General features: G+C 41.5%; 1 protein-coding gene across 1 annotated transcript; it reads right to left on the bottom strand.

Moving 5' to 3' along the window:
• Positions 1-1,002: 1,002 nt before the first annotated feature.
• LOC139755424 (major facilitator superfamily domain-containing protein 8-like) lies at positions 1,003-14,031 on the bottom strand. Its single transcript, XM_071673721.1, has 7 exons — positions 13,619-14,031; positions 13,245-13,407; positions 12,904-13,019; positions 11,939-12,078; positions 5,447-5,560; positions 3,625-3,773; positions 1,003-3,219 (listed from the first exon to the last, which is right to left on the bottom strand). The coding sequence occupies exons 1-7, from the start codon at positions 13,738-13,740 to the stop codon at positions 2,308-2,310; spliced, it is 1,716 nt and encodes a 571-aa protein (XP_071529822.1). The 5' UTR covers positions 13,741-14,031; the 3' UTR covers positions 1,003-2,307.
• Between the last annotated feature and the right edge of the window lie 4,030 nt (positions 14,032-18,061).

Below are 18,061 nucleotides of genomic sequence, written 5' to 3'. Positions count from 1 at the left end.
GGACATGTGAAGCGTCTGGGGTAAACCATGGAAAGTTCTGTGGGGCATGGATGTGGAAAGGGAGCTGTGGTTTCGGTGCATTATTACATGACAGCTAGAGTCTGAGTGTGAACGAATGTGGCCTTTGTTGTCGTTTCCTAGCGCTACCTCGCACACATGAGGGGGGAGGGGGCTGCTATTCCATGTGTGACGGGGTGGCAATGGGGATAAATAAAGGCAGACAGTATGAATTATGTACATGTGGATATATGTATATGCCTGTGTGTGTATATATATGTGTACATTGAGATGTATAGGTATGTATATTTGCGTGTGTGGACGTGTATGTATATACATGTGTATGTGGGTGGGTTGGTCCATTCTTTCGTCTGTTTCATTGCGCTACCTCGCTAACGTGGGAGACAGCGACAAAGCAATATATATATATATATATATATATATATATATATATATATATATATATATATATATATATATATATATATATATATATATATATATATATATATATATATATATATATACCGGAAGTTTCTATGTTATTTGACAAGCGGTCATTAGAATATTTGCTGGTCGATTTTTTATAATCATCGTTTAATATATTTCAAACCTAAAATGATAGATAAATGAGAATGAATCCTAAGTACAATGCATTTCATCGGCTAATATCCATCATCAAATTATCATTATCGTCTTTAAAATAAGAGGATTATATCACCATATGTTCTAACAAGGTTTGGTATCATTATACATGTTCCAACCTTGTGTTGTAACAAGGTTTGGTATCAGTATACATGTTCTAACCATATGTTCTAACAAGGTTTGGTATCATTATACATGTTCCAACCTTGTGTTCTAACAAGGTTTGGTATCATTATACATGTTCCAACCTTGTGTTCTAACAAGGTTTGGTATCATTATACATGTTCCAACCTTGTGTTCTAACAAGGTTTGGTATCAGTATACATGTTCTAACCATATGTTCTAACAAAGTCTGGTATCAACATACGTTTTAATCATATGTTCAAACAAAGTTTGGTATCACTTCATTTTGCCTTACCATCGAAAATTAGAATTAAGAATCGCATTGGCTTGTGAATGATAATGATAATAATGATAATAATAATGTTGATAATAATAATAATGATAATAATAATAATGATAATAATAATAATAATAATAATAATAATAATAATAATAATAATAATAATAATAATAATAATGATAATAATAATAATAATAATAATAATAATAACAATAAAAATCATGATGATGATAATAATAATATTGATAATGATGATAATAATGATATTGATGAAAGTAATAATAATAGTAATAATAATAATGATAATGATGATAATTATAAAAATAATGATAATAATAACAATGATAATAATAATAATGATGAAAGTAATGATAATGATAATAATAAGTGATAGCAATGATAATAATAGCAATAATGGTTAGTTATTCGTTCACTTTTGAAACGACTTGTCAAAGATTAAGTTGTGTTGACAAGGACAAAGATGTGACAGTTCATTATGCAGGAAGTTACAATGACAGTTGTGTTGATGCAAAGCTTGATTACTTGTACCTGACAATCACTACGACTATGGTTACCTATGAGGCTTTTTCTTTTTTATAGAATTCATTTCAATTTTCTCTATGTTCCGTACGGTAGGGGGTCAGGTGGCTTATCCAACCCCCACGGTCAACTACGCTAAATGATTGGATTCAAATGGATTAACTTGCATGGAAAAATCTTTTTTTCTTAATGATAAGAAGGTTAACTAACATTAAAACAGTGAATCTAAAGGTAGGTAAATCACAAATGTGATTTTTGTCAGGGAGGGGATCCGAGACTGCGAAGAGTTGTGAGGGAGACGCGCCAGTCTGGTCATTGTTGAGATTAAGTTTTATCCGTCGACAGAAAGAAGGAATCAGCAACACATGCAAGCGTAAGTCACGAGGGTAGTCTTGTGTTCGAGAGGAGCGACGAGGTTCTTCGTGGAGAACTCCTTCTTGAAGCCACAATGTTGTTGTCGGCTGTGTCATTCCTCAACGATATTGTCATGTGTGGTGAGCGGTGGGTATGCCGAGGCAATCCGTCATCATCATCATCAGATCTCTGCCAGTCAGGTCCCTTTTTTTTGGCACTTGATGAAGACCTTACTTTACCGCTTGTGCTGTAAGCTGTGGTCTGGTAGGGTCTGAAACACCACCCGAATTACTCGTTCTCTTAAATAGTCTTTCTCTATTAGAAGTGCTTGAGAAATAGATAAATGATACGCACGTGGGACTTATCTATCAGTGCTTAGGTTTCTCAGCAGCCGGGCCGTCATAGGCATGTCTCTCATCCAGAGTTGGCACCTTCATGGGCACAAAATGCCTGTACATGATCACCTGGTCCAGGAAGGCCAGCACCATCCCACCAGTCAAGATGCTGAAGCACCATATGGTACCAAGGTTTGTGTAGACGTATGACACGAAGATGGGGCCCAGGATCCGGGACAGACTCCCAACAGCTGTCAGAATCCCCATCCATACGCCTTGCGGCTTGGGGCCCAGGATCTTGGAGAATATAGACTGTTGGACGGCCAGAGCCACGGGGTAACCGATGACAACGATAGTGAATGCGATGATGAGTTGAGCCTCGGGAAGCTGGGGTGTGGAAATGCACCATTCCTGCTCATCCACGGGACAACCCTTGCAATTGGCCGCGGCAATAACGGAAGTGTGAGTAGATCCATCTATGGCGTCGAACGTGGATTCAGAGGCCATAAGTACGGTGGTCATTTCCGTTGTCGCAGTATCGTTGTTGTCCTGGCAAATCTGTGGAGGGATGGGAGTGTTTCCCCAGGGTAAGAAGAGGAAAGTCCCTATCACGAGCGGAATGAACCCTATGATCAGCATCACCTTCCTCTCATCGAACCTCTTGATGAGGAAGCCGTTGAAGACGTACATGCCAATGGATAGGATGCCAGCGGCGGCAAGGGCAATGCCTACAACGACCACGGCCTCCTTCTCCGTCCACCTGTACTGGTCCATGACGAAGGGCACGGCCAGGGTCTCCAGCAGAACGTAGATGAAAAGTGCAAAGAAGAAAGAGAAGAGGATTGACCCCAGGGCTAAGTAATCAGGCTTGGGCAACTTGACATTCTCATCTTTCTCTCTCTTCGCCTTCAACAGCTCTCGTTCCTTCTCCGCAATGTTGTATTCCTGCGAAAAAAACACTAATGTAATCTCGTAAACGCCTCTATAGTTTCTTATATTTCAGTCGTGCACATATCATGGTAAGGAAGGTTACAATACTACAGTTTATAGGGAATTATCAGTTTACGGACACACTTGTTAAAGTTGATAGATGCTCTTATTTCAAAATTTCGCGTTTTCTAGAGTGGCGATAATTTCTGCCGAAACACATCCGCTGACCTAATATGCTTAACGGGGAAACAGTTACTTCTTGGGCAAGTACTGGACCAAATAACTCCAGATATTGATACAAGCTTCTCGCCAGCCTCCGATACCGCTTTCAAAAGCTCGGAGTACTGAGCGCGACGGGTGGAATCAGAGCACCGCGCCTCCTGACGACTTCGAGATGTGTGGAAAGTGTTTACGGCTCACCTGGAAGATGTACGGAGTGAGGAGGATGAGGTTGATCAAGCCCAGGAAGGACGCAACCCAGCCCGCCGCCGTGTACCCGTCCAGCAGGAACCAACCGGAGCGATCATCCGGGGCGTCAGGTATGGTCATGGTGAGAACCGCCTGAATGACTGAAAACAACATGGTTAATAGTGAGAGGAGGAGGAGGAGGAGGAGGAGGAGGAGGAGGAAGAGGAAGGCTGGCAGAATTGGCACTGCAGTAACGAGACACTGAGTCACAGGGAAAGGATATTATAGAGGCCGTAGGGCCTTCCTCACCATGGAAGAGGGTGGAGTGAGGGCGTGACCTGATCACAACCTTTTAAGTTTTTGAACCATCTTGGTGAGTTAGGGAAGAGTTCTTCGAGAGATTTAGAGACAGGACAGGCAGATGACATAACCTGAAATACAGAAAGAAACAATCAAAACGAAAATGTAGAGAACAACATTTTCAGTGCCAGAGAGGTGAATAAATGGAATACACTGAAGGAGGAAATAACAAAGGTGAACAGTATACAAAATCTTTGAGAATGTTGTATAATAATAGAGAGGGTTTAAGAGATGAGGGCCCCAACGAATGTAAGCCTCCCTTCCATTACAGCCCAAATAGGTAATAACACGAAATGGAACGTAGAAAGCCAAGTGGAAGACAATACAGCACCCAGTACAACTAAACATGGGATGGGGATGAATACTTTGAAACCACTGTAAATGTTTGAGGAGACATAAGATTGCAGTTGGATCTATATAAAAAAAATGGATCATATGAACATTGTGTACTCCACTTGATTACCTCCTTGTGAAGAGAATTATTGTTCGAGAGGGTGTAGTGCCAAGGAAGTGGAAGACAACGAATTCTGTGCTTATTTTCAAGAGAGGAGAGTCGGGTATTACACTGATGCACAGACTAATATCTCTAACGACTGTGGTCTGTGAAATGCTGGAAAAGATAATCAGAAAGGAAATGAATTATATCTTACCTGGGAAAAACACTAGCTTAGTTAGAAGCAAAGAGGGCTGAGAGGAAGATGCGTTACTAATATCTTAAGACATCTACGATAGTGTGAGTTCTGCCTCAAGTTTGATAGCTGGATGGATGGATTTGGTGTACCTGGGTTAACGGGAGGCATCTGAGATTTTCCCAAACAAGAAAGTGGTAAACAAGTTGGGTTTCTAGGAAGGCATGAGAGGGCTAGCTTTCTTAGTCCATTGAAAACAGTGGAAGGAAACAGAGGAAGCATGTCAGTAGAAGCCTTTACTGAATGGGTTGGAGCAAACCAATGGCGTGCCGCAGGGTCATTCTTAGGGCCTTTGCTATCCATGATCCATGCTAATGACATACCAGCAGGACTGGATTCATGCTTATAAATGTTTGCGAATGATGCCAAAGAATGTAGAAATGACACCACTAACCAAAGAATAACAAGTTAGTTACAGACACCATTAACAGGAGACAAGCTGACACCTCTAATAGCAGACAAGTTAGCAACAGAAGACACCACCAACAACAGAGGACACAACGAACAAGAAACAAACAGACAATAGAATACACCACTTCCAAGAAACACATTAACAACAGAAGACACCACAAAAAAGAGACAAACTAACAACAGAAACACCACTAACAACAGATAATGCCACTAAGAACAGAAGACTCAACTAACAAGAGACAAATTAACAATGGAAAACACCACTAACAACAGATAATGTCACTAACAACAGAAGACTCAGCTAACAAGAGACAAACTAACAATAGAAGTCGCCACTAAGAACAGACACACAGCAGCAACAAAGTGGAACTGACCGGGTCCGATGACAAAGCCTAGGGCCTGGGAGGCGGCGATGATGGATATGGCGATGGTGCGTTCCTTCATGGTGGTGGAGGCAACTACATAAGACCGGCAGAGCGTCACGTTAGCTGTTGATTACAGACATATTTTGCTATGTTTTCCCCTTATGGCATACAACTACACATGTGTCTTGTCCTCAGAACAAGTTGTCACACATTAGTGGATCGTTTCGCATCTCGTCGGACATCCTATGTGTTATTTCCTCACAGCACTCATAACACTTGTGTCTTTTACTCACAGTACGAGGCACACAGACAGAAGATGTAGAACAGTCAGTTGATATACTAGGGAAGATACATAGATAAAGCGCTGCTTTTGCTCTCACCCTATGCCATTCTACACACATCTGGTATTTCTTCATGTAAGGCTTTTTTCCAAAATCAGTTACTCTCACTACTTTTTTCTCATCAACATTATTCACCCTCGGCTCCTACAAGATAGTATCAAACATCCCACCAGCTGCCCCTGTCAACACATATCCAAGGTCTCTCGTTTACATGCTTATCAGTCAATATATAATCGAAAAATGTCCGATGGCCATCTCTCCTAATCGCATGTGCATGCTTGTATATATACCGCATTTAGACCAGGTATTCCCAATCACCAGTCCTTTTCCAGTACACAACTCCTTCAGCTGTTCACCATTTCCATTCATAACACTGAATACCCAGTGGCTCTCACTTATACTTTCAACTACCACATTACTCACCCTCATATTTGAATCACCCATCATTGATATTCGGTCTCCTACATTAAAACTGCTGACACACTCACTTAGCTGCACCCAAAACACTTGCTTCTCATGAACTTTCATCTCATGGTGAGATGCATAAACACCAATAAAATCCATATCTCGCCATCCACTTTGTTTAACCATATCAATCTAGATTTTACTTCCTTACAATCCCACAGTTTCAGGAATAGAACTACTCCGTTCTTAGCATCTGATGTTTCACAATCCTCTTACTTCACATCTGACATTTCCTAACCATTCCTCCCCTTTACCCTTGATCTTTGATTCGCTCAGAGCCAGAATATCTAGGTTTCTTTCCTCAAACACACTACCTATCTCTCCTCTTTTCTCATCTTGGTTACTTTCACACACATTCAAACACCCAAGACTGAGCCTTCGAGGAGGATTGGCGTTACCCGCTTGGTTCCTACTGTTCCTTCTTTTAGAAACTGAAATACAAGACGAAGGGTTTGGAGTTAAAGCGCCCCACTCCCTCCCCTATTAGCTGTCTTTCACAGTGGTAGGATACATATATAACCTTATCATAGTTTTTTCACGGTAAGATAATACTAGTAATCTAACAACATAGGGCTTAATTACAGTTTTTACATGTTGAGATATTATTGATTAACAGTAACACATTGTATATATTCATCATCCATATATATGAGAAACGTGGGAGATGGGCAGATTACAAACGGTAGTGAGTGGTGGGATGAAGAAGTAAGACTATTAGTGACAGAGAAGAGAGAGGCATTTGCACGATTTTTGCAGGGAAATAATGCAAATGAGTGGGAGATGTATAAAAGAAAGAGGCAGGAGGTCAAGAGAAAGGTGCAAGAGGTGAAAAAGAGGGCAAATGAGAGTTGTGGTGAGAGAGTATCATTAAATTTAAGGGAAAATAAAAAGATGTTTTGGAAGGAGGTAAATAAAGTGCGTAAGACAAGGGAGCAAATGGGAACTTCAGTGAAGGGCGCAAATGGGGAGGTTATAACAAGTAGTGGTGATGTGAGAAGGAGATGGAGTGAGTATATATATATATATATATATATATATATATATATATATATATATATATATATATATATATATATATATATATATATATATATATATATATATATATATATATATCTTAATTATCTATTTCTTATTTTACTATGTCGCTGTCTTCCGCGTTAGCGAAGTAGCGCAAGGAAACAGACGAAAGAATGGCCCAACCCACCCACATACACATGCATATATATACACATCCATACACGCACATATACATACCTATACATTTCAACGTATACATATGCATATACGTGTACAGACATATACATATATAAACATGTACAAAATTCATATTTGCTGCCTTTATTCATTTCCGTCGCCAACCCCCTCCCTCCGCACGTGTGCGAGGTAGCACTAGGAAAAGACAACAAAAGCCACATTCGTTCACACGCAGTCTCGTGCTGTCATGTATAATGCACTGAAATCACAGCTCCCTTTCCACATCCAGGCCCCACAAAACTTTCCATGGTTTACCCCAGACGCTTCACATGCGCTTGCTTAACTCAATGACAGCACGTCGACCCCGGTACACCACATCGTTCCAATTCACTCTATTCCTTGCACGCCTTTCACCCTCCTGCATGTTCAGGCCGCGATCACTCAAAATGTTTTTCACTCCATCTTTCCACCTCCAATTTGGTCTCCCACTTCTCGTTCCCTCCACCTCTGACACATATATCCTGTTGGTTAATCTTTCCTCACTCATTCTCTCCATGTGAACAAACCATTTCAAAACACCCTCTTCTGCTCTCTCACCCACACTCTTTTTGTTACCACGCATCTCTCTTACCCTATTATTACTTACACGATCAAACCCCCTCATACCACATATTGTCCTCAAACACCTCATATCCAGAACATCCACCCTCCTCTGCACAACTCTATCTATAGCCGACGCCTAGCAACCATATAACATTGTTGGAACCACTCTTCCTTCAAACATAGCCATTTTTACTTTCCTAGATAATGTTCTCGACTTCCACATATTTTTCAACGCTCCCAGAACTCTCGCCCCCTCCCCCCACCCTATGATTCACTTCTGTTTCCATGGTTCCATCCGCTGCCAAATTCACTCCCAGATATCTAAAACACTTCACTTCCTCCAGTTTTTCTCCATTCAAACTTACCTCCCAATTGACTTGTCCCTCAACCCTACTCTCCATAATAACCTTGCTCTTATTCACATTTACTCTCAGCTTTCCATTTTCATACACTTTACCAAACTCAGCCACCAGCTTCTGCAGTTTCTCAATCGAATCAGCCACCAGCGTTGTATCATCAGCAAACAACAACTGACTCACTTCCCATGCTCTCTTACCCACAACAGACTACATATTTGCCCCTCTTTCCAAAACTTGTGCATTCACCTCCCTAACAACCCTGTCCATAAACAAATTAAACAACCATGGAGACATCACACACCCCTGCCGTAAACCAACATTCACTGACAACCAATTACTTTCCTCTCTTCCTACATGTACACATGCCTTACATCCTCGATAAAAACTTTTCAGTGCTTCTAACAACTTGCCTCCCACACCATACATTCTTAATACCTTCCACATAGCATCCCTATCAACTCTATCATATGACTTCTCCAGATCCATAAATGCTACATACAAATCCATTTGCTTTTCTAAGTATTTCTCACATACATTCTTCAAAGCAAACACCTGATCCACACATCCTCTATCACTTCTGAAACCACACTGCTCTTTCCCAATCTGATGCTCTGTACATGCCCTGACCCTCTCAATCAATACCCTCCCATATAATTTCCCAGGAATACTCAACAAACTCATACCTCTGTAATTTGAGTACTTACTTTTATCACCATTGCCTTTGTACAATGGCACTATGCAAGCATTCCGCCAATCCTTAGGAACTTCACCATGAGTCTTACATACATTAGATAACCTTACCAACCAGTCAAGAATAGAGGCACCCTCTTTTTTGATAAATTCCACTGCAATACCATCCAAACCCGCTGCCTTGCCGGCTCTCATCTCCCGCAAAGCTTTTACTACATCATCTCTGTTTACCAAATCATTTTCTCTAACCCTCTCACTTTGCACACCATCTCGACCAAAACACCCTATGTCTGCCACTCTATCATCAAACACATTCAACAAACCTTCAAAATACTCACGGCATCTCCTTCTCACATCATCACTTCTTGTTATCACCTCCCCATTAGACCCCTTGACTGAAGTTCCCATTTGTTCCTTTGTCTTACGCACTTTATTTACATCCTTTCAAAATATCATTTCATTCTCCCTAAGATTTAATGATGCTCTCTCACCGCAACTATCATTTGTCCTCTTTTTCACCTTTTGCACCTTCCTCTTGACCTCCTAAGTCTTTCATTTATACATCTCCCAGTCATTTGCAAAAATCGTCCAAATGCCTCTCTCTTCTCTTTCACTAATAATATTACTTCCTCATCCCACCACTCACTACCCTTTCGAATCTGCCCACCTCCCACGCTTCTCATGCCACAAGCATCTTATGCGCATGCCTTCACTGTTTTCATATATATATATATATATATATATATATATATATATATATATATATATATATATATATATATATATATATATATATATATATATATATATATATATATATATATATATGGAGATGGAGTGAGTATTTTGAAGGTTTGTTGAATGTGTTCAACGATAGAGTGGCAGATATAGGGTGTTTTGGTCGAGGTGGTGTGGAAAGTGAGAGGGTTAGGGAAAATGATTTGGTAAACAGAGAAGAGGTAGTAAAAGCTTTGCGGAAGATGAAAGCCGGCAAGGCAGCAGGTTTGGATGGTATTGCAGTGGAATTTATTAAAAAAGGGGGTGACTGTATTATTGACTGGTTGGTAAGGTTATTTAATGTATGTATGACTCATGGTGAGGTGCCTGAGGATTGGCGGAATGCGTGCATAGTGCCATTGTACAAAGGCAAAGGGGATCAGAGTGAGTCCTCAATTTACAGAGGTATAAGTTTGTTGAGTGTTCCTGGTAAATTATATGGGAGGGTATTGATTGAGAGGGTGAAGGCATGTACAGAGCATCAGATTGGGGAAGAGCAGTGTGGTTTCAGAAGTGGTAGAGGATGTGTGGATCAGGTGTTTGCTTTGAAGAATGTATGTGAGAAATACTTAGAAAAGCAAATGGATTTGTATGTAGCATTTATGGATCTGGAGAAGGCATATGATAGAGTTGATAGAGATGCTCTGTGGAAGGTGTTAAGAATATATGGTGTGAGAGGCAAGTTGTTAGAAGCAGTGAAAAGTTTTTATCGAGGATGTAAGGCATGTGTACGTGTAGGAAGAGAGGAAAGTGATTGGTTCTCAGTGAATGTAGGTTTGCGGCAGGGGTGTGTGATGTCTCCATGGTTGTTTAATTTGTTTATGGATGGGTTGTTAGGGAGGTGAATGCAAGAGTTTTGGAAAGAGGGGCAAGTATGAAGTCTGTTGGGGATGAGAGAGCTTGGGAAGTGAGTCAGTTGTTGTTCGCTGATGATACAACGCTGGTGGCTGATTCATGTGAGAAACTGCAGAAGCTGGTGACTGAGTTTGGTAAAGTGTGTGAAAGAAGAAAGTTAAGAGTAAATGTGAATAAGAGCAAGGCTATTAGGTACAGTAGGGTTGAGGGTCAAGTCAATTGGGAGGTAAGTTTCAATGGAGAAAAACTGGAGGAAGTTAAGTGTTTTAGATATCTGGGAGTAGATCTAGCAGCGGATGGAACCATGGAAGCGGAAGTGGATCATTGGGTGGGGGAGGGGGCGAAAATCCTGGGAGCCTTGAAGAATGTGTGGAAGTCGAGAACATTATCTCGGAAAGCAAAAATGGGTATGTTTGAAGGAATAGTGGTTCCAACAATGTTGTATGCTTGCGAGGCGTGGGCTATGGATAGAGTTGTGCGCAGGAGGGTGGATGTGCTGGAAATGAGATGTTTGAGGACAATGTGTGGTGTGAGGTGGTTTGATCGAGTAAGTAACGTAAGGGTAAGAGAGATGTGTGGAAATAAAAAGAGCGTGGTTGAGAGAGCAGAAGCGGGTGTTTTGAAATGGTTCGGGCACATGGAGAGAATGAGTGAGGAAAGATTGACCAAGAGAATATATGTGTCGGAGGTGGAGTGAACGAGGAGAAGAGGGAGACCAAATTGGAGGTGGAAAGATGGAGTGAAAAAGACTTTGTGTGATCGGGGCCTGAACATGCAGGAGGGTGAAAGGAGGGCAAGGAATAGAGTGAATTGGATCGATGTGGTATACCGGGGTTGACGTGCTGTCAGTGGATTGAATCAGGGCATGTGAAGCGTCTTGGGTAAACCATGGAAAGCTGTGTAGGTATGTATATTTGCGTGTGTGGACGTATGTATATACATGTGTATGGGGGTGGGTTAGGCCATTTTTCTCGTCTGTTTCCTTGCGCTACCTCGCAAACGCGGGAGACAGCGACAAAGGGAAAAAAAAAATATATATATATATATATATATATATATATATATATATATATATATATATATATATATATATATATATATATATATATATATGTATATATATATATATATAAATGTGTTCATCAATTCAGCTGCTTCCCGACGAAGCCTTGTGCCTCCGGTGTGGGGCTCCTGACAAGGGAAGACCTCCTTACCTGAACTAACGCCGACGATGAACCGTGAGATGATCATAGCGTAGAAACACGCCCAGTCACCGAGCCCTTGGAACGCGGAGATTAATGCATACATGGCGTTTCCCACGATGAAGAAGAACACCGTGGTGAGGCAGGCTCCTCTGAAAGAGCAAACGAGCTGAGGAACTCGAAAGGAGGTGTTTACTAATCTTCTGATTTAGAACATGCGATCAAATAGACGCTATAGCTTACATGTATTTCATTTTGTATGCATGTATGTACGTTGCTGGATGTGATATATATTAGAGGGGTCATTAAGTCAGAAATCAGCACAATACACATTGACTAGATACGCCAAAAATCAGTATCAGGAGTCGTTTGTGAAGCCAAGACATTTTCCTGTCTGTCTACGACAATTCTATTTGGTAATGTACGATCGTTACTGCTGACAATATTTACACTTTAAGTCCAGGTGTACTATAGACTGGTTCCCATTGTAGAAGTGCTTTTGTAATACACAGAATTATTTATTTTCTGAAAGGAAAACAATGGACAATGTATGAAAGGAATGGGTGACCACATACTGGGGATATGGTAACGATTTGAAGGAGGGCTTTGCTTGATGACGTATGGTGATCTGTGATGAATATGGTCTGTAGGTAAACATGACCCGATGGTGTCTTTTGACTTGATATAGTCGTCATTATGATGGCTACCTCGGCCTACATATGACCTTCATATGTTCTCCTACCCTACTGGATGACCCAGCACATGACCCTCCATGATTCTAATCGAACAATGTTGCTGTAAAAATATAACCAATGATCAAAAAGTGACCTAATGTAGTGACCAGTACATCGTGAGCTTGAGGTGAGACGATCTTTGATCTCATTTGCCATTCAGACTGAAAGCAGACGATTACCTGATGGGAACCCTGACGTGAGGGGTGACTCGTACATATAAGTGACCTAGAGAGACCAGCTTACCTGATTTTTCCGACCTTGTTTCCCCATAACCCTAGGAGGGGCGCGGACACCATCTGTCCGAGCGGGTTGGATGCGATGACCCATCCAAGGTATTCCTTCGACAGTGACGGTGCCAGCTGTGAGGAAGGGAAAGCTTATTAGTAAAGGAGAGAGAGTAAATTAGAGTAAAGGAGTAGTAAATGAGAGTAGTAAAGGTAAGTTGTAAAGCAGAGAGAGAGAGAGAGAGAGAGAGAGAGAGAGAGAGAGAGAGAGAGAGAGAGAGAGAGAGAGAGAGAGAGAGAGAGAGAGAGAGAGAGAGAGAGAGAGAGAGAGAGAGAGAGAGAGAGAGAGAGAGCACTGACCTCATGAAGGTAGGGCCAGACGCCGCTGAGGACAATGGAGAAACCAATGCTCATGACGAATATGGTGGTGTAGGCGACCCAATGAGACCTTTTCCGAGCCCTCTTATGCGACGGCGACTCGACCAGGTTGGTGGGTTCTTTCTGGTAGGCGGGCGGTGTGTCCCTGGAACACGAGTGCATCGTGCATCCAGACATGAGAAGAAGAGAAGGTATAGAGAAGTGACAAGAGAAGGAATACTCATGGTAGAAGCATAAAAAGTTCAGCAACATAGAATAGCATCAATATTTCTCAGAATCATGAGGCCAGTAAGTTACCCGTTGCGAGGTAGGTAGAAACCACCTACCGGAGGAACCAGGGAGAAGCCAGTACCTACCTGGAGGAGATGGTGGAGACGGAGTCGTGCCAAGGTGAATCACTTCTCATACCATAAAGCGGTATGTCATCCATGGTATGATCCACCACCCAGGAACCGCTCTTACCAAACGTAACGCCCATACTGTACCGTTTGTAATGGCCTTTGTGTTGTCACGAAAGATCGCGGGGTTGAAGTCTTGACTTACAGGTGTCCCTCTAGGGTCACACATACATCCAAAGCTTCACTTATTCCTCTGTGATAACTGAGTTAGTGTGATTTATTATCTTCTATATCTGATTTTCCTCCTCTGATGTAATAATCACAGGTTTTTCTCTTCACTCAGGAGTTAACATGGACGATCAGGTCAAGGCACATTTCTATCAGTGGTAAGGAGACATTACCATTCACTAATCATTCCCAAGCACAACTGCACGTAAAGTCTGAGGCAGTGCCTTGCACCCCCCTGTTGTTGTTGCCACACTTGATGATATGGAGAGGATGATTGGAGTATTATCGGTGTGGGCGAGAAAAACAGCATCAGACATGGAGGTAAGGCTCAAAATATACTGTAACGCAGATGTTCAATGTTTGGATAGGATTGCATCGTCTGGTGTTTGAAACAACGGCATGGTTATGTACGTGCCATCATGATGTACGCTTAATGCTTGGTTTGTACCGCTGAAATACAATATTGATACAAAAGATTCAAAAGGGACAATGGAGAAAAACTGGAGGAAGCAAGGTGTTTTAGATATCTGGGAGTGGATCTAGCAGCGGATGGAACCATGGAAGCGGAAGTGAATCATAAGGTGGGGGAGGGGGCAAAAATTCTGGGAGCCTTGAAGAATGTGCGGAAGTCGAGAACATTATCTCGGAAAGCAAAAATGGGTATGTTTGAAGGAATAGTAGTTCCAACAATGTTGTATGGTTACGAGGCGTGGGCTATGGATAGAGTTGTGCGCAGGAGGGTGGATGTGCTGGAAATGAGATGTTTGAGAACAATATTTGGTGTGAGGTAGTTTGATCGAGTAATTAATGTAAGGGTGAGAGAAATGTGTGGAAATAAAAAGAGTGTGGTTGAGAGAGCAGAAGAGGGTGTTTTGAAATGGTTTGGTCACATGGAGAGAATGAGTGAGGAAAGATTGACCAAGAGGATATATAAGTCAGAGGTGTAGGGAACGAGGAGAAGTGTGAGACCAAATTGGAGGTGGAAAGATGGGGTGAAAAAGATTTTGAGTGATCGGGGCCTGAACATGCGCGAGGGTGAAAGGCGTGCAAGGAATAGAGTGAATTGGAACGATGTGGTATACCGGGGTCGACGTGCTGTCAGTGGATTGAACCAGGGTATGTGAAGCGTCTGGGGTAAACCATGGAAAGTTCTGTGGGGCCTGGATGTGGAAAGGGAGCTGTGGTTTCGGTGCATTATTACATGACAGCTAGAGACTGAGTGTGAACGAATGAGGCCTTTGTTGTCTTTTCCTAGCGCTACCTCGCACACATGAAGGGGGAGGGGGATGTTATTCCACGTGTGGCGAGGTGGCGATGGGAATAAATAAAGGCAGACAGTATGAATTATGAACATGTGTATATATGTATATGTCTGTGTGTGTATATATATGTGTACATTGAGATGTATAGGTATGTATATTTGCGTGTGTGGACGTGTATGTATATACATGTGTATGTGGGTGGGTTGAGCCATTGTTTCGCCTGTTTCGTTGCGCTACCTCGCTGACGCGGGAGACAGCGACAAAGCAAAATACATAAATAAATAATATATATATATATATATATATATATATATATATATATATATATATATATATATATATATATATATATATATATATATATATATATATATATATATATATATATATGCGTACATTTAGAGTGGGGTGTCTAAATGTGTGTGGATGTAACCAAGATGAGAAAAAAGGAGAGATAGGTAATGTGTTTGAGGAAACGAACTTGGATGATTTGGCTCTGAGTGAAACAAAACTCAAGGGTAAAGGAGAAGAGTGGTTTGGGAATGTCTCGGGATTAAAGTCAGAGGTTGGTGAGAGGACAAGAGGAAGGAAAGGGGTAGCACTACTCCTGAATCAGGAGTGGTGGGAGTATGTGATAGAGTGTAAGAAAATAAACTCTAGATTGATATGGGTAAAACTGAAAGTTGATGGAGAGAGATGGATGATTATTGGTGCATGGGCACCTGGGCATGAGAAGAAAAATCATGAGAGGCAAGTGTTTTGAGAGCAGCTGAGTGAGTGTGTTAGTAGTTTTGATGCACGAGACCGGGTTATAGTAATGGGTGATTTGAATGCAAAGGTGAGTAATGTGGCAGTTGAGGGAATAATTGGTATACCTGGGGTGTTCAGAGTTGTAAATGGAAATTGTGAAGAGCTTGTAGATCTATGTGCTGAAAATGGACTGGTAATTGGGAATACCTGGTTTAAAAAGCGAGATATACATAAGTATACGCATGTAAGTAAGAGAGATGGCCAGAGAGCGTTATTGGATTACGTGTTAATTGACAGGCGCGCGAAAGAGAGACATTTGGATGTTATTGTGCTGAGAGGTGTAACTAGAGGGATGTCTGATCATTATCTTGTGGAGGCCAAGGTGAAGATTTGTAGAGGTTTTCAGAAAAGAAGAGATAATGTTGGGGTGAGAGAGTGGTGAGAGTAAGTGAGCTTGAGAAAGAGACTTGTGTGAGGAAGTTCAGGAGAGATTGAGTACAGAATGGAAAAAGGTAGGAACAAACGAAGTAAGGGGAGTAGGGAGGAATGAGATATATTTACTGAAGCATTGATAGCTTGCGCAAAAGATGCTTGTGGCATGAGAAGCGTGGGAGGTGGGCAGATTAGAAAGGGTAGTGAGTGGTGGGATGAAGAAGTAAGATTATTAGTGAAAGAGAAGAGAAAGGTATTTGGACGATTTTCGTAGGGAAAAAATGCAAATGAGTGGGAGATGTATAAAAGATAGAGGCAGGAGGTCAAGAGATATGTGCAAGAGGTGAAAAAGAGGGCAAATGAGAGTTGGGGTGAGAGAGTATCATTAAATCTTAGGGAGAATAAAATGATGTTTTGGGAGGAGGTAAATAAAGTGCGTAAGACAAGGGAACAAATGGGAAACTCAGTGAAGGGGGCTAATGGGGAGGTGATAACAAATAGTGGTGATGTGAGAAAGAGATGGAGTGAGTATTTTGAAGTCTTGTTGAATATGTTTGATAATAGAGTGGCAGATACAGGGTGTTTTGGTCGAGGTGGTGTGCAAAGTGAGAAGGTTAGGGAAAATGATTTGGTAAAAAGAGAAGAAGTAGTAAAAGCATTGTGGAAGATGAAATCCGGCAAGGCAGCGGGTTTGGATGATATTGCAGCAGAATTGACTAAAAGGGGGTGACTGTATTTTTGACTGTTTGGTAAGGTTATTTAAAGTATGTATGAATCTTGGTGAGGTGCCTGAGGATTGGCGGAATGCTTGCATAGTACCATTGTACAAAGGCAAAGGGGATAAGAATGAGTGCTCAAATTACAGAGGTATAGGATAATGTTGAGTATTCCTGGGAAATTTTAGGGGAGGGTATTGACTGAGAGGGTGAAGGCATGTATAGAGCATCAGATTGGGGAAGAGCAGTGTGGTTTCAGAAGTGGTAGAGGATGTGTGGATCAGGTGTTTGATTTGAAGAATGTATGTGAGAAATTCTTAGAAAAGCAAATGGATTTGTATGTAGCATTTATGGATCTGAAGAAGGCATATGATAGAGTTGATAGAGATGCTCTGTGGAAGGTATTAAGAATATATGGTGTGGGAAGCAAGTTGTTAGAAGCAGTGATAAGATTTTATCGAGGATGTAAGTCTTGTGTACGTGTAGGAAGAGAGGAAAGTAATTGGTTCTCAGTGAATGTAGATTTGCGGCAGGGGTGTGTGATGTCTCCATGTTTGTTTAATTTGTTCATGGATGGGGTTGTTACGGAGGTGAATGCAAGAGCTTTGGAAAGAGGGGCAAGTATGCAGTCCGTTGTGGATGTGAGAGTTTGGGAAGTGAGTCAGTTGTTGTTCGTTGATGATACAGCGCTGGCGGCTGACTCATGTGAGAAACTGCAGAAGCTGGTGACTGAATTTGGTAAAGTGTGTGAAAAGAGAAACCTGATAGTAAAGGTGAATAAGAGCAAGGTTATTAGGTACAGTAGGGTTGAGGGACAAGTCAATTGGGAGGTAATTTTGAATTGAGAAAAACTGGAGGATATTTGGGAGTGGATTCGGCAGCGGATGGAACCATGGAAGCGGAAGTGAATCATTGGGTGGGGGAGGGGGCGAAAGTTCTGGGAGCATTGAAGAATGTGTGGACGTCTAGAACATTATCTCGGAAAGCAAAAATGGGTATTTTTGAAGGAACAGTGGTTCCAACATTGTTATATGATTGCGAGGCGTGGGCTATGGATAAAGTTGTGTGGAGGA

Source organism: Panulirus ornatus, chromosome 19 (assembly GCF_036320965.1).
Source record: "Panulirus ornatus isolate Po-2019 chromosome 19, ASM3632096v1, whole genome shotgun sequence".
Classification (NCBI taxonomy): Eukaryota; Metazoa; Arthropoda; class Malacostraca; order Decapoda; family Palinuridae; genus Panulirus; species Panulirus ornatus.
The sequence above is the reverse complement of the archived record's forward strand: the minus strand, read 5'-3'. Positions and strand labels throughout refer to the sequence as shown.

What these genes read in the sequence shown, in the direction of transcription:
- LOC139755424 (XM_071673721.1), bottom strand. Translation starts at nt 13,740, where the DNA reads ATGGGCGTTACGTTTGGTAAGAGCGGTTCCTGGGTGGTGGATCATACC. An exon ending in GTCTCCACCATCTCCTCCAG is followed by an intron (nt 13,408 to 13,618) that starts GTAGGTACTGGC and finishes CTCGTGTTCCAG; the next exon opens with GGACACACCGCCCGCCTACC. An exon ending in AGGCTTTGTCATCGGACCCG is followed by an intron (nt 3,774 to 5,446) that starts GTCAGTTCCACT and finishes TGTTGTTTTCAG; the next exon opens with TCATTCAGGCGGTTCTCACC.